Below are 17,289 nucleotides of genomic sequence, written 5' to 3'. Positions count from 1 at the left end.
CTCCCCTTTTTCCTTTGCTGTATCTGTCAGGGTGAAAAATGGCTTGCACAAGGGTCAGTCACCCATACTCACTTAATTACTTTCCTTGGACCTACAGAACTGTCACAAGCTGTGGTGGATGCAGGAGCTGTTCCTCTTTTAGTGCTCTGTATCCAGGAGCCAGAAATTGCTTTGAAAAGGATTGCTGCTTCAACTCTCAGTGATATTTCAAAGCATTCTCCAGAGTTAGCACAGACAGTAGTGGATGCAGGAGCTATCGCTCACTTAGCTCAGATGATCCTGAACCCTGATGCTAAACTGAAGGTACATTTAAAAATTATTTTTTTAATCTCCATTTCACCAGTCATTACTTGATATTGAATCAATGACACTGATGTGCATATTTATTTAGAAAGCTCTCGTTTTGGGTGTTAAAATGTAACTACATAGTGACGGAGTTCTGAACGTGTTCACTGATCTAGCTACTGGATAAAAAAGCTGCTGCTCAGTGAGGATCAGCTAAACAAATCTTTAAAGTGAATGGTATTTTTTTGGGGAGAGGGGAAATTATATAGCATCATATGAAGAATGCAATCTGATGTATGACACCCTGTCCTTTTAGTTTAACATTGTCTGACAGTTACTTTTAATGCACAGTTCAGTTACAGAAAAGGTTTTGCATGCTTAAGATTATACCATAAAACAGTTAATATTGAATGCATTATTGTATTTTAGAATGTGCTATCCAATGTGAATAGCTCTTGTTGAAGACTTCATCACAAGTTTAACTGAAAAAAGATTTCCTTAATATATCTTTCCTGTTTTACTCTAACAGAAACAACATTAAAAACAGTACTTCAAACATAGATAAAAATTATTTGAGGTCTGACAGAGCAAACTTCTACAAATAAAAATACTTTCTGTAGATGTCACTGATTTTTAAATTATAGTTTTAAATGGTGTATATATTTTTTCTTTTTTATTGCATAGCAGTTTGAATGACATGAAACAAAGAAGAAACTTTTATTCAGGAACCAGCAAATGTTCTCTGCCATTATATTCGTGCATGAATTGATTCAGTGAATTGTAAAATAGCTGTAATTGTTTTCTCTATCTTGCTTTGTTTTCCTTGATGCAATAGATTTTTGTGTGCAGGAGGAGTGTGTGTTGCAGGCTGTTCGTATACTATTGATTTTATAACAATTTTTATTTACTAGCGTCAGGTGCTGTCAGCGCTAAGCCAAATAGCAAAGCATTCAGTGGATCTTGCAGAGTTGGTGGTTGAAGCAGAAATTTTCCCAGTTGTGCTCACATGCCTGAAGGACTCAGATGAATATGTCAAGAAAAATGGTGCAACTTTAATTAGAGAGATAGCAAAGCATACGCCTGAGGTAAAACCTTGAAAATGCAAATGCAAGGTCATATCATTAGATTTTACACTTTAAATAAAATACAGGATTATTCTGTCATTTGCTTTTTGAAAGAGAGGGCAAATGGCTGTTTGGCATATTCATTGGAAAAATATGGAAATGCTTGCTGATATTATGAGATGTGTATTGAATATGAATTGGCTTAAGAAAATTGGGAATCACATAAAGTATACCTGACTATTTCATTCCATAAGATATCAGCACAAAGAGGCAGTTTTAGGCTGACAGTACTGTCAGCGTTAGATATTAAAAATATCATGAGTAAAGCCTCAGAGAAGTCATGATAGCAGCTTACGAATGACAAGAACATGCTGTAACAATAATAGATGGTGTGTGTCCTTCTAAAAAATCTTTTGGGGTTGCTGGTATCACATTTTAATTATTTTTTCCAATAACAATGAGGTTCAAAAATTCCCTTATTTATTATTAAACTGATAATGATTGCTTATACTAGCTTGTGTTTGTGATCTGAGTGTCACCATTTACGTTCTTTTTGCCAATAATAGATACAGGAGGATGGGGAGGTTTAGCAAAGCAAATGCAGAATGAATAGGAAAAACAAACAATTATATTAATTTGTCAGATCATAGAATCAGTTAAAAGGCTCCAAAATATGACTGTGGAATGAAATATAAGGAATGTATTTGTGGAGTGTGCTAGTGCTGAACACAGCCGTCATGATACTAACTTAACAATTGAGAATTGTTTTATCATGAATATTGTGCTGCTGTTTCTTCAGCCTGCTTGTGTTGTGGCTGTTGTTTATTAAAGGTTGCAGTCTTGTTTTCCTACATTTCCTACTTTCTCTCTGCACCTCATGACTGATGAAACTTTGCTTTCTCAGAGAATTGAAGAAATTATCTTTATCAAAGGCAGGCACTGGAGTTGGGAGTTAGAGGCCAAACGCACAGGACTCCAGGCTAAGGCAGAAGAGCTGCTAGCACAGGATCCTTCATGCGAGGCCACTTGGCCGTTCTAGCTGCACTGTAGAGGAGCCATAGGAGGTATCTTAGTGACTCCCAGTGGAAAGTCGCAACTGACGTTTAACTTTAGAAAGCTCTCTGTATCGCTGAGCAACTCTCTTGAAGCAAAACACATTGCAGCAGAGATAGACTGACAAACGTTATTTCTATAGTTGTCAGCTGTGTCTGTCATGCAAACATTGTGGCTTTTGGATCTCTGCTTTCTATCTGTATACGCTGTAAAATTCATGTGAAGGCCAGGATATGGGGGTCTTGAAGTGGGGCCTGGGGATCACAGCATCAGGGAGTGCATCTGTGCAGCAGCTCTGTGCATCTAAGTGCACGTGGCTGTGCCCAGACACAGGGCTTGGTCATTGCTGGCTTCAGTTGGCAGTCATGTGAACAGTTTTTCCTAAGTAATAACTTTAAATTCCATGTAGTCGTTTCATGAATAAACAATCCCCTTTTAAAGGCTCAGAGGTAACGGTGGATTTCGTGTTAATAGAAATCAATTGGATTGGAAATCCACGTAACCTCCAATTTTTGTTCATTTAAATGCAACTCCTGAGAAGGTATTTCTTTTGCTTTGGAATCTTTGGAAAAAAATGTGATATACCCAACAATGTAGAAGGAAATAACCATAATATGAAATTATGTTAATTTCTATGCATTGTTGATACCATATGTACTCTACTGCTGTCCCTCAAGTGATGTGAGAAGTGATACCACTTGGAAAGAAATATGTTTCATAGCTTAATATCCACAGCAAGCATCACAGACTGTGCACATGATTTTCGTTTATAAGCAAGGCTATATAATTTGGCATTCAGGGGCAAACTCCATCGCCCATTAAGGGTGCTCCCTGGACACATCCTTCATAGTACCATAACATGGCAGAATGGTGTAGTCCAAGTTGGTTTTGTGCAGCCGTGACAGTTGTCTTTGGCTTTGTGCCCAAGTTGGGGAATCCACAAGGGCTCTTATGCTGCAGAGGTTATCTATAAAGTGCAAGTGAGAGGAGGAGTGGGATTTCCCTTCTGTTCTTGCACAGAAATTTGTTGGTTTGGAGTAGGTGTGTCTTAAGGTCATTCGTGTATTAGGTTGTCACTTAGATGAACCTTTGGTGTATAATAATGGAGCTGAGAATATGTCATCCCTTGCTATACAGCATCAAGAATTCAGAATCCTGATTTCCTTACAGTAAAGTCAATCAAAATCAGGGTAGCAAAACAGTTTAATTCTTGAGAACTTCATGCTTCACTCAGTGCTCGACAGTCAGCATGATATGTCAGTCTTATTCCAGCTTGATTTTGTAAGTCAGGAGCAATACATGTAAAGACTTTTATAATGTGGTGCTTTATGCCTGTTGATACTTCACAGTATCTAATCTGTTCCGTTTATCTTTGCAGCTTTCACAGTTTATAGTAAATGCAGGTGGAGTTGCTGCTGTGATTGATTGTATTGGCAGCTGCAGAGGGACTGTCAGACTGCCTGGCATCATGATGCTTGGTTATGTAGCAGCTCATTCCGAGAACCTGTCAATGGCAGTGATTGTCTCCAAGGTTAGCTATCATTTTGCCTTCTTTCTATAATTCTTCAGTGGTATTCTGAGTAAGAGATACAAATTAACATAGGCAGAGCACGTGTTTTGTGACAATTATATACTTGCTGTTGATTAATGTACTGTCTTGTAATAGTGCGGCTTGCAATGTCTGAAATAGTGGTAACCTGATCAAAGTTGGTCCTTATGAAGTTGAACCTTTTATGAAATGTCTTGGATTAGTCTGTGAACATATAGTTATTCCACTACAGGATTTTTCTGTGTTGCAATTGAACGAGTACAAAAAAAATAAGTCAGTGAATTTCTATGGTCTGTTTCCTCTTAAAATGAATATTTGTGGCTACATCAAAACCCTTTTTGAAACAAGAATGTTTTATGGCACATTCTTTATTGCACTAGCATGACTGTGCTAGTACTGCTAGAGTAGTCTTGCAACAGAAATCTGTGGACTTGCAGACACCTCAGTTTCTGAAATGTAGAATGGTTTGATTCAGCTGTGCAAGTGGCATTTCAAATGAGATAAGCTATTCATTTTCAGATTTAAATAAATTTTGCTGGGCAATGAGATAGAAGGGAGATGCAGAAGGGTCATTTGCAATATCTGCAATAGCTGAAATTAGTGTCTGAGGTAATATTCTGATGTGAATAATGCTAACTAATGACATTAGGAAGAAGGGATTAATTTCACTGAGTATTTTTGGCCCATTTTCACACCAGCAGGTTGAGGAAGGTGATTCTCCCCCTCTGCTCTACTCTTGTGAGACCCCACCTTGAGTTCTGTGTTCAGCTCTGGAGATCCCAGCATGAGGAAGGCATGGACCTGTTAGAGCAGGTCCAGAGGAGGGCCATGAGGACGATCAGAGGGCTGGAGCACCTCTCCTACGAAGACAGGCTGAGAGAGCTGGTTCAGCCCGGAGAAGAAAAGGCTCCGATATAGCAGCCTTCCAGTACTTAAAGGGGACCTACGGAAAAGACGGGGAAGTAGTGATAGGATGAGCATTTTAAACTAAAAGAGGCGAGATTTAGATTAGACATTAGGAAGAAATTCTTTACTCAGAGGATGGTGAAACACTGGAACAGGTTGCCCCCAGAAACTGTGGATGCCCCATCCCTGGAGGTGCTCAAGGCCAGGCTGGATGGGGCTTTGGGCAACCTGGTCTGGTGGGAGGTGTCCCTGCCCATGGCAGGGGGGTTGGAGTTAGATGATCTTTAAGGTCCCTTCCAACCCAAATCATTCTATGATTCTGTGATTTAAAATTTACTGTATGAATGGAAACAGCTAAGCAATAAAAACTGAGGAACAGAAATGTCTTCTAGTAGGAATGCAAGTTAGAAAATGGAAATTGCTACAACATAACGGCAATAAGTGCACAGAGAAGGTAGGTGTGATCAAAAAATTCTCTTTTGCATTTGAAAACCGAAGAGACAAATGGTTCTGGCTTGTCGTCTCTGGAGGCCCATCTTCTGTGTATGTGCCCATGTCTCACCCTTGTCAGTTGTACCTAGAGCAAATATGCTTCTGCTGTTAAGTGCTCGAAGTTAAACGTGACAAATGCAGGTTTAAGTTCACAAGAAAGCACCTAAGTGATAAATTTTTGAAGTGTAGTAATGATTTGATTGCTACCATAACTGAATGGGAATGCAGTGAGAGGTTTTGTAGGAATCTTCACAAACTCATGAAATATTTTAATGAATGATCCCCAAAAGAAACCTGAATAAACCCAAAGCCCATTAAAAAATAAAAATTGCTTTGGGAAAACTGAGTTTTATCAAGTGGTGCATAGTGCTGAGGGCAGGGCTTGGTAAACTGGGACCATTTGAAAATAGCACATCTAAGATGTCATGACATAAAGTTATAGTTCCATACTGCTCTACTGTCTCCTGGAAAGGATGAATTTTTAAAAGTGATGTGTGTTACTGGACAAACACTTCGTTGTGGTCTTCTGCAGTGCTGTGTCAAAAAAAAAAAGGCACTTCAGTCCTTTGCAGTAATAAAGAGTGGAAGATAAAACACTGCAGATTAACATTTTTTTCCACTAGTCCTAGTGCACATAGTCCCGTTGTCTGTATTTGAGAAGGATCTTGGAAAAAAAAAATGAAGGGAGTACAGGAAAGAATAAAAATGATCTAGGGAATGGGAAAAAAGATCTAGTTAGGGATTAGTAGCCTTGCCTCACCTAAAATAGTGTGAAATGATACCTTTTGAACTATCCTGGACATAAAATACTGGCTACTGAGTAGCTCCATAATCCTGTGGAGAAATGATAAAGACTGTGACCCTGAACCAGAAGAACTTCAGTAACAGCTGGATGTGAGTGAGGTATTCTCCATCACTTGATGTCTTCATGTCAAGAGTTGAAGCCTTTCTGGAAGTTATCAGATGCATCAAACATGAACTACTGAACTCAAGAAGAGGTTTATGAGGTGAAATGTAGTGCTGTGACTAAAAGAAAGTTAAATGACTGAATGATTGAGCCGTTCTGCTCTTAAACTGCTGTCATAGATTCATAAGCACTACAACTCTTTTATTTTCAGTCTGACAAAATGAAACCTTTACTGTTAGTACAGCCTGAATTATGTGATGTATTCCTTTTATCCCTTAAAGTTTGAGTGTTAGCTCCAACTGACTTAGAATATTGAATCTGTTTCCTTTTGTTTAACTAGATTTGTAAAGATTTCTTCAAAATTCTTGCTAGTCATGATGATGGCAAAATATGACAACACTAGCAAGTGTTCTCTTATAGCTTATTTTAGAAGAACAGTGTAAACAGAAACACTGTGTAACAATCTACCAGTTTAGTTGTCCTTTCTTGGTGTAGATTTGTAAAGGTTGTGCTTTTGGATAATGCTACAGGGAATACCACCACTGTGTACCTGCTTGGTAGAAGAACAAGAAGATCATATTAAGGCAGCAGCTGCTTGGGCCTTGGGACAGGTTGGAAGACATACTCCTGAGCATGCACGTGCTGTGGCAGTAGCAAACGTGCTACCCACACTGCTTTCTATGTATATGGACACACACAGTTCGGAAGATCTTCAAGTGAAAGCAAGTATATTCACAGTATCTGCAGTATGTCATATTTATTGTAACCAACAAGTATAAGTGCTTAAAAACTGTTAAATGGTGAATGCTTTTATTGATATTCAATGAGTTGTGGATTTCCTGTGTGGAGGGTGTCTGAAGGGTGTCTGAGGGTGTCTGAAGGCTATGTGGCATTTTTTAGGACTGGTTGGTCTTAATGGGTGTGCATATGGTGCCTGCCAAATCATTTGGTACAGCCAGAGCAGTATAGTCCCTCATTTTGTTCCTACTTTAGGTTAGAGCTGTGTACATCCATAAATGCTGTAATGTAGGACCTTTCCTCCATGGCAGCTAATAGGGCTGGACTTAGGTAAAATGTAGTTTTGAGCGACACTAAATGAACTCACTGAATAGTATTATATGACAGGATATGGTCTCCCAGGTTGTACTGTGCCTCGTTACAGTCCACCAAAGTATAATGAATTCCAGATCTATAAAATAAGAAGACAATTTTGCATTGTAATTTTCAGTGCTCACAAAAATATCAAGGCCAAATTAGCTGTACGTACAGTGAGGTCATTACTGCAATGAGGTCATTACTGCTTCTCGTAGCCAGCATTGAGTCTCTTTTCAGAAACCAGGCACTGACATACAACTGTTCCACTGTCTCTCTTTCCCTTTCTGCCTGGATGGTAGTGCACCTTGCTATCCCACACCAGCAGATTCTCCTAATAAGTCACTTCTAAAATACAGTCTTTTAAACTGTGTTTTGATTTAGCTTTCTTATTATATTACAGTACTTCAATTTACTTAAAGGGTCTACGCCTGGTTCTGTTGTAGCCAAAGTAAAATTGCCATTACTTTGACTGTAGATAGCATAATAAGAATATGATGCACTGTAGGTTTGAGGTTTAATAAATCTAAGTAGAAAATTGATCAGAGTTCTGTAAGAGTATTTTCTGAATAAAAAGTATGATGTCCATCGGGTCACTCTTTAATAAAGAATCAATTTGCTTTTTTGGTCAGACTTCAGGGATATGTATCATGAATTCTTGTTGTTTTCATTGATGTCTTACTATAGTAATTTTATTTTGCATTTCAATAGACTAAAAGAGCGTTAAAGAACATACTTCAGAAATGCACATATCTTCCAGCACTTGAACCATTGCTGCATGATGCCCCTCCCAATATTATGAAACACATTGTTGGGCAGTTTAGCAAGGTAAGAAAAGGCTCTGCTTGATGACTAATGCATTGTTTTCCATTTAGCAAGAAAGCTATCGTTCCAAAGATGGGGCATCTGTAAAAGTCTTAGTTTTCTCAGGATCCTGAAGCATCCCTCGCAGAAGCAGTTTGAAGTGTCGTGCTTTGTTGTCTGATAAAACTGGATACTGTTTTATCTGGAACCTGCTATAATTCATCCTAAGACAGTGAGAAAACAATTACTTATAAGCAAGGTGGTTCTTTTCTTCTTTGCCTCTTGAGATTAAGTGAAATACTAACTCATGTGCAAATACTTTCACTGAGCCAATGCATCACATAAATCCCAGTTATATCTGTTTTAGACAAAGTGCAAGCTGTCTGTACAGGACAGGAGTTGCTTAAGTTGGATGTTTTACAGTAACCTAGAGTGCAAAGACTTCATCGTTTCTGTCCTTACTAATTTTCAGTCTCAGTTAAGAAAGCTTAAAAAATTCTACATCTTTTCTTATTTCTGTCAAATTTTTAACTGTTTATTGTTCATTACATTATTGATTTGAGCACAGCATGTAAAGAGCAATACTGTTTAATCAAAATATTTCAAATTATTTAAGTAATTCCTAACTAAACAGGAGACTTCTAGTTATGCTTACTAGCAATTGGGAATCCTGCTTAACTATAGACTTTTCTTCTGTGCAGTTTAATCTACTTGGAGTATAATGCAGTATATGCAATGCGATCTATTTGCAGGGGTACCAGATTCTCTTGGTGAGGTGTGCTTTCTGGAAATGGCCGAGTAAAACTCTTGATTGGTAATCAATTCTTCTTATCACAGATCTGGAAGTACTGCTGTTTGTAGTGCAGATTGGAGATTTGCTCAGAATGCAGTGCCTTTGGCTTTTGTGTGCTAACTAGAACTATTAAAGAGTTGAGTGTGTAGTAATTGGTTACCCAGTGTATATACATTTGAGTGTTGTTTGCTGTTGAAGTGACTTTATACCCTTTATATCAGCTGATATTTTGTTTAATTTTTCTTCTTCTACATTGTATTAAAATTTACTTGTCCGGCATTTGTTATTCTGAAGTATACATTTAAAATGAAGTTCTTTGCACTAAAAGGTGTTTTTTTTTCAGTCCTGTAGTGTAACTTAGGAATGTTCTATTTTTAAACCTGAGGTGTATTAGTTTTGTTGGCTTATTTATAGCTCAGTAAAAGCCTTATTTCTGAGCTGCGCTTCAGGGTGGGATGCTACATGTTTTCACTGCTGGACTGTCTCATTTTAGCATTGCCCTTTCCAGGGTCTTAACAATTCTGTGCTGTCTCAGTTTGGACTCGGGGTGGGGAGAGGCTGTCTCAGAGGTGTTGTCTGTCTTTAGAGTCACTTCCAAGAAACTTTTCTGCTGTCTATCCAGCCTGGGAGTCACAGTGTGGAGGAAGAAGGCAGGGAAAGGGCCATATCCTGTCTCCTTGCTAGTTCCTCCGTGGCAGTTCTTGTGGGAGGTATGTGGAAACAGCTGTCTGTTTAGTTCCCAGAATGAAACGACCACAGTTGTTCCCGACACTTCTCTGGAACATAGTGGAGAGAAGTCTCTATGCTCTCCTTGTTTTTCCTTACCTGTCTGTTGATTTTGTGCAGCCCAGAGGGACCAGGGAAATGAAGGCTGTTTGCCCATATGCGTGACAGAAATTTCATCCTTCTTTTCCTCCATCCTTTTAGGTAATCCCTTCCTCCTTCAAGGCTCTTGTTTTACACTGACACACAGTCAAATTTATGGCTCGATTTGTCCAACCAGGGTGAAGGCTTACAAAATGCTTTTGCCCCCATAGCCCTATAGTATGTAGCTCTCAGGGTTGGCTTTAAACCCATCTGTTTTTGTTGTAGATGCAGCTGACATCTTGCATTATCTTTTTTTTTTTTTTTTTTTTTTTTAATATTATTGCAGCCCTGTGGGCCTATGGACTACATGCTGTCATTCTCCATTGCCTGGCCCAGCCCCCACCTCTCTCCCTTTCGTCCTCTGGAAAAAACTGCATATTGGCATCACTCAGGGAGTGCAGAATGTATTGTCTGATCATTTCTGCTTCTCATCCCCTTTGGCTGCAGAAACTTAACATTTTTGCTTTGTGTGTGTATGTGTGTAAAAGGCTTCCATGGCTACACAGTGTGTTGTAGGATTTTAATATCCAGGAATTTAATAGTAGCATGTAATGCTTCAAGGCTGCATTGTTCACTTGCAACAATTCTCAGTATTGTTTTCACGCAATAATCTATACTAGATCATTATGATGATATAAAATTCTGCTCTACAATTAAACTGTGGGAATTGACATAAAAGACCTGAATAACTTGGTTTAAGTGGAACAGATGCTGTTGTTATTCCATGTTAGTATTCTGTTTTTATTATCTGTTTAATCTCCACAATCATATTGTCTCTGTAGGGATAATTCAAGAAATATTACTTATGGAGCAATAAATGTTCAAATCAGAATTTTTATATATGTTATGTATTAAAGTACATGTTAAATTACATTATAACAATAAAGGGCTGGTTTATTATTTTTGCTGTATACCTGTGTGTTAAAATACAGTAGTCATTACAGATATACCTCTGATGTGTTCCACTTTAGCTGTCCTCTGAATTAAAAACAGATAAGCAATATTTGAGCCCAGTAGCACAGAGATTCCTTTAGAATAATATATTCTTTTTATGTACTTTTCTGTGTGTAGGTGTTACCACATGACAGTAAAGCACGTCGTCTCTTTGTAACAACTGGTGGGCTTAAAAAGGTTCAAGAAATAAAAGCAGAACCCGGGTCACTTCTTCAGGAGTATATCAACACTATTAACAATTGCTTTCCAGAGGAAATAGTAAGGTAGGGAAAGGGAAAATGAAATCTAAAAAAATCCGTACTTTTAGATGCTCTTCATAGTAGCAATACAAAGCGAGGATGTAAAATACTGAACTTCTACATGAATTTTGTTTTTAATTAGTGTAACATTTGGTTAAATGCTCCAGTGGTAACCACAAATTTTAGATATATACTTTTGAACACTTTCTATTTTCTGATTGTTTTGGGGAATAAATTTCTTCGTTTGTAAATAAAGCCCAAATAATCAGGCTGTTGCAGGAAACTGAGATGAAAAGGTATTCCTACACTACCTAGGTGAACCCTGAGGCTTTAGCACAGCCACTCATAGTTATGAATGTCTATAGCAAGCTTAGTTTATCTTGGTAACTTATCTGGATTTCTCAGGAATTGGTGAATCTTTGGTTACGTCCTTGACTTCCTTAAGCGCCTGTCTGAACTAGTGTATTCAGAGGCTCCTTTGAAACTTCCTCTGATAAACAGAGGGTGCAGTTGCCCTGCCCACAGCTGCCCTTCCTCCCCCAGCCTCATCATGAGGCTTAAGTGTTATATAAAAGGACCATGCACCAGCTGTCTGCACCAAGTTGAACTTTGCCCTTAATGAATACAGAAACACTATTAAATAGCTTACAGTCAAAATGTCACCATCCTAAATTGTAATAAGGAGGTAAATGCCCTCCTAGATTCTAGATATCCATTTACCAGTCCTTCACTCCATCAACACATCAAAAGGATGTTGTACTCATGCACTCCCTCTACAGGCTCTGAAAATCTGCATCATCAATTTTAATTATAGCAACAGAGTTCTTTAGCTAATAACAGCTACAGACAGTCATGCAAAATGAAGCCCAGTGTGTCTCCACAAGGAAAAGCCACTGGCTGTCAAATGGGCAAAAGCAAAATCATAAAGAAACTTTATTCTGCAGCTACAAATACCAATATTTTGAAGGGAAAGAAGACTTCTGTTTACACTTCTCTGGATATATTTAATGTTTTCGTGTTCCATCTATTTTATTTTTCTGTAAATGAAACAAGCCTACTTATGTAGGCTGAGATGTAACAAAGAAGGGCCCCTTCGAGCATCTCCTGCTTGCTTCTTTGTGCTACTACGTGGCGGTGTTTCTGCTGTCCAAGGCACAGCTGCTATACTAGACTCCAGATCTGGGCTTTTTTCGGAGACTGTTATTCCAGGCCATTTGCAGACTGAATATGATAACAGTGTATTGAAAAGTTAGCTTTACTATTGGAGAACGAATGAGTTTTTAAAAGACTTTAAAAAGTTGTATTATGCAGAAATAATTCAGAAAATGAAAATCTTTAAGGTAAATGGATCCTTCTTTAATGTGAAAAGATCAGGAATTTTTATTTGAATACATTTTAGGCATGCACTACATAGAAGTGTGTTCCTCTCTCCTTATAGTTAAAACTTCCAGGGTTCAGAGATGATATCTTAACATGCCTGCAAAACCAAGAATGTACTGTGATGTATGTTTTTAGAATAGCATGATAATTTCAGATACTCTTAACCTGGAAAACAAGGACTAAATGCAGCTTTGATGATGCTTGCATATTGGAAGCATGCAGTTGGTCCATTGTGGAAAACCAACTGAATGACAGCAGGACAATAATGGCACCATAGAGTTCTACTCTAGTGAAAACCTATTGGATAATCTCCATCACTGAGCTGACACTAGAGACGGAAGGTCACTGTGATCATTTTTTTGTTGTTCCAGAATCAATGTCTCTTGCAGTGATGTAGCCTTCACATTAGCTTTGGGGTGTGTGTTTATGTTTCACAAACAGCAGTAGGCTATTTTTCTCTGGCAGCCAATTATTCAATGTAAACTCATGCCTTTTTATTAAAGAACCTAATTTCAATAGAAGTTAATATCTGCGTTTCCCAGTAAAGATGATGCTTATGGCTGCTGAACCTCTCTTAAAAATTTGCCACTGCCCCAAAAGAAGCCAACATTCTTTTTGAAAACCTAACTTCCAATTATAAATGGTAATGTAAGTTGAAAAGCAGACTTACTGCACTCTAGGAGAATAACTGTAGAGTTTGTTGACCAATGTTTAATGCTAGGATTTTTTCCTGATCGATAGGAATATGAATAGTTTCATTACTTAGCACAGAACATGCTTTGTAGTCTAATGCACAAACAATATGTTTCTCTTTCAGGTATTATTCCCCTGGATATTCTGAGATACTTCTGGAACGGGTGGAAAATTACCAGCCAGTTTTATAAACTTCAATTTTTTATTAGAGCTGTATTTCACATTTATGCTTTTATGACTGTAATACAAATACAGCTGTTGAAACTCTTGTTAGATTCTGAAATCTCCTTCTACTGTTTGAACCACTGAAAAAGCTCAGCACTTCCAGCAAGCTGTATTTTGTTTCTTATAAAATTATTGCTAAGTTTTTGTTCCTATTTATTTTTTTTTCTCTAACTTTACTACCACATACTGCAGCATATATCAATGGAATTTCATGCAGGGGTGATGATTTATCACAAAGCTTTTTTAGAGTCAGTCACTTCCTCTTCCTTCCACAAGAAAGGTTTGTTATTATCTCATTCAAATTTTATCCTTCTCAGTACTTTATCGATTTTTTCCCCCTTTTGCCTTTGCATATTGTTTAGAGCTTCCCAAGCTTGAGAGCAGGAGGAAAAAGTTGTCCCTTGTGTCTTTTCTAATTATGGAATCCATTCTGCACTGAGATATTTCCTACCATTACCTTTCAGAAAGTGAAGTGATACGATTTTGCATCCCCAAACATGCTACTAGCTGCTAAATAAAGAGGTAATCAAATCTGATGACGATAAAAGGGCTCTATTCTGCATGCTACAATAGTGTGGTGGTCCTGCCATGCTAGATAGTACACCTCCTGCAGAAGTCCTCCTAATTAAGGCAGGATTACGTGGAGGGGTGGAACAATGCATTGTTTGGTGTATGCATCGTTGTTCCTCTTGGAAGGGACAGAGTGAACTCGGAGCTTCTATGGGTACAAAGGGAGAGAAGGACCCTGTGAGGTTCTGCCCCATGTGGATCAGCAGTGCTTGGGCAACTCAGGAAGAGAGGAGAAATGCTTGGCTGTGGGAATACTGTTAGCAAAGCTTTGAGCTCATTCAGAGGAAACCTGACGATACTTGGGTCCCACTGATTTGGTGCACTAAGACGGCTCAGTACTTATTCTTCAAGTGATGAAACTGCTGCAGAATTGAGTAGAAACACACTTGGAACTTAAACTTACAGATCACATAGATGTGGAGGTTATTGGAGGTATGAACCGTTAGATGTAGAACATCCAGGAAATATTTGTGCCCTCTTATGGAGAGTGAAAAGACTGTTATATTTTTCTTACTCTTCTGGTGTACTGTAGCAGCAGGGAGCATCATACAACCCTTTAGTATTCATCAAGTAATAGGTAATTGTCACTTACTATTTTTTGTTCTTCTAACCATTTTTCTCTTCTTAGTATGCAGCAGTTTCTATTTTTTTTCTCTTTTCCCAAAGAGCAATATGCAGCGTTTCTGGAATGGGATGTTGAAATGCTGGCAGCTGCAAGGGAATACAATACTTGAAAACCCCTGCAGGAGAAACTTGTCTACTTTCTTAAACATATTAACTGAATGAGTTTATAAAACAGGGATAGTCTCTTCTATTACTTGTAAAAAAGGGAGCAGAGACTTACTGCAGTTGGAAATGATTTAGAGTGGGTTTTCCCTGCCAAATTCCAAATGACTATTTCTTCTTGTCAGCATATTTTTCAACAGTTCACAAAAACATTGATGGGCTATCTTGTGCTAAGGTTTAATTCTACAGAGGGCTATGCCGCTGGTCTGAGGTACTCGGTGCTCTCAGACTTGTCTGAGAAGCAGGGGATGCCCAGTAGCTGGCTGTATGGCACACAGCTGAGATGGAAAATGTTGGTCTCATGAATGCTGATGTATAAAACCACACCATCTGGGTTCTTGCCTTAGCCTACACCAGAATGAGAAGTCTTAGAATTGACTAACCATGTGCCTTTTCCTTTTTGGTTTTTATATTTTGTCATTATTGATGTTACAACACTGGTGGAAAAACATTAGGTCTATTAAGAAAATCGTTGTAATACTCAATAGATTTTGCGTTATTTGCAAAATGCATTATGGATATTTAAAAATCAAATGTTGTACAATCTCTGAGAGAAAATGTACTGCAAGGGCTTCCAGAGAGCATTGAAGGATCTGAAGCCCTTATTTTCCCTAATAGAACAGAAATCCTGTAGAGGGCTGAATGCAGTTGCAGGCCACATGGGAGGCAGGGTAGGCATTTAGCTGTGTGCCCGTAGCTGCGTCTTGTGTTTGGGAGCACACCCACAACACACAGTGCTAATGTATGTGTTCTGTGTGGAGAGAGCAAAGAGGCTTCAGTCTCCTGACAAAGGTGCTACACTGTAGTGATTCCACAGGGTTAAATTTCAATGCCTAAACCATTTGTCCACATTTTTTTTTTGCAGCCTTTTACTGATTGCTGACAAAGGAAATGATTGCACAAGGCAAACCTTCAAAGTGATTTGATTTCGCAGGGTGCAATCTCAATCAGATGTAGCATACGTACATCTTCACACCAGTTGCGCAGTCCTGTCCTAGGCTGGTGGAGCTGTTTGGCCTCTTGTTGCGGGTCTCCCTCCTGGATGATGCCACATCCCATCAGGCTGTGGCAGTGCAAAGTCCTCTCCCACATACTTGGAGAAGCCCTCAGCTCTCCTATGCTGGCAGGCTGCTCCCCTGCATTGTACATACACCCTGTGGCTGGAAGCTTCCCTGGCGGTGCACATCTGCACAAGGCAGATCTAGGCCTTTGCAACAGAGTTATCACTAATTTGTATTTTAAGCTTACTTTACTAGGGCAAGAGTTGCTTTTTTATTTTTTTTTTCCCTGTATTATTTCACAGGCTCCAGTGTATGGTGTTTCTATTCTGCCCTCTTGTTTGACTTAACTCGTCATCTAAAACTATATTAATGTTTGTAATTGCTACTCTGGCAAGCTTCAAGTGTGTACCATTTGTCTCAATTTCATAGAATAAAATGTAGATTTGCATTTTAATTCATTGTGTAAATGCTGTTTTCATGCTAGTTCGTGACTGTGATGCTAGAGAAGATGAAGAGTAGGCTCATTTTGCAGCTGAGCCCGACACCACCTCTGAATGTTTGTCTCGGCATACCACTCAACAGTGCCTGAATTTCTCCTTCTGAGCTTAGAGACATACAATGATTTCAAGTAAGAATCCTTCTCACAGAGGTGGCTTATTAAGACACACAAAGAAAATTAAGCCAGTGCTTTGGCAGAAGTGAATGTAAGCAGAGACAGCCCTTAAATCATTTTGCCAGTTGCTTTGACTGCAGTATGGGGACTTTTGAACCCAAGTCTTTAAAGGCTTTCTCTGGGGGCCCAAGCTATGATTTTTGTCTACATTACTACATCTATTATTATATCTACAGATGTAAACTACAGCCTTGAAAGAACATGTGGATGTGTAAAACTTCACCATATTTCATTCGGTGGATGGATTAACCGGCCTACAAAAGCTTCATTCTTTATATGAATGACTGGAAACCAAGAGGATCTGAAAGGGGGAAATTCAAGGAGTTCAACTCTTGTGCATATAATATGTTCTGCATTTCCAGAGGGGTTTACCAAGGCACTGCTTTGTCTCATCTGAAGTGATCAATCTGCTGGAGATCTGCATCTTAACAAACAAATGAACAAAGTGTTGAAGGAGCTGAATGGTGAAAGAACAAATGAATCCCATTTTGTGAAGTAAAGCATAAAGTTACTGTAATTAGGAAGCTGATGGTGTGTGGGTAGATCCTCAGTTGGGGGCTGTGAATTAGCTTGACCAGAAGGGAGTTACAGGCATGGAGGATGCCACGCAGCAGTCCACAGCTTGTGGTGTAAACTGGAGTTCTCTGATTTCTGGGCACGTAGAGGTGGTTGACTATAATCCATTCAAGTGAGGGATCTCTGAAAGTATGCTTCCTTGATGTGTCTTCCTTAATGGCTGTATCTTGGTTGCTAGAGTTTTAGATCTCATTATGTGACCGGGGTAGGAAAAAAAATAAGGAGCAGCACTAGATTGCAAAGCCAATGATTCTGCTTCTTGTGCTGGCATTGGACTGCTTTTATGGTCTTGGATAAGCATTACACCTCCCTGTGTATCATCATCTTCCTCCGCGGAGAATCTGTTTCACTTCATTATTAGCTTACCTAAGTACTGGAAA

At 38.8% G+C, this 17,289-nt stretch overlaps 1 protein-coding gene across 7 annotated transcripts in view; it reads left to right on the top strand.

Annotated features, from left to right (window-relative positions):
* Positions 1–16,114, top strand: part of SPAG6 (sperm associated antigen 6) — a 39,276-nt gene extending 23,162 nt beyond the window's left edge. For 4 of the 7 annotated variants that reach the window (XM_035545327.2, XM_035545329.2, XM_050708857.1 and 1 more), the window contains 7 exons: positions 98–303; positions 1,197–1,370; positions 3,781–3,933; positions 6,787–6,978; positions 8,060–8,176; positions 10,884–11,029; positions 13,203–16,114. In XM_035545327.2, coding sequence (XP_035401220.1) covers positions 98–303; positions 1,197–1,370; positions 3,781–3,933; positions 6,787–6,978; positions 8,060–8,176; positions 10,884–11,029; positions 13,203–13,269 — 1,055 coding nt within the window. In that variant the 3' untranslated portion in view covers positions 13,270–16,114. The remainder of the gene's footprint in view (positions 1–97; positions 304–1,196; positions 1,371–3,780; positions 3,934–6,786; positions 6,979–8,059; positions 8,177–10,883; positions 11,030–13,202) is intronic. The other 3 variants (XR_004778426.2, XR_004778425.2, XM_035545328.2) reach the window with 3 other exon arrangements.
* The last annotated feature ends 1,175 nt before the right edge of the window (positions 16,115–17,289 follow it).

Source organism: Cygnus atratus, chromosome 2, assembly GCF_013377495.2.
Source record: "Cygnus atratus isolate AKBS03 ecotype Queensland, Australia chromosome 2, CAtr_DNAZoo_HiC_assembly, whole genome shotgun sequence".
NCBI lineage: Eukaryota > Metazoa > Chordata > Aves > Anseriformes > Anatidae > Cygnus > Cygnus atratus.
The sequence above is the reverse complement of the archived record's forward strand: the minus strand, read 5'-3'. Positions and strand labels throughout refer to the sequence as shown.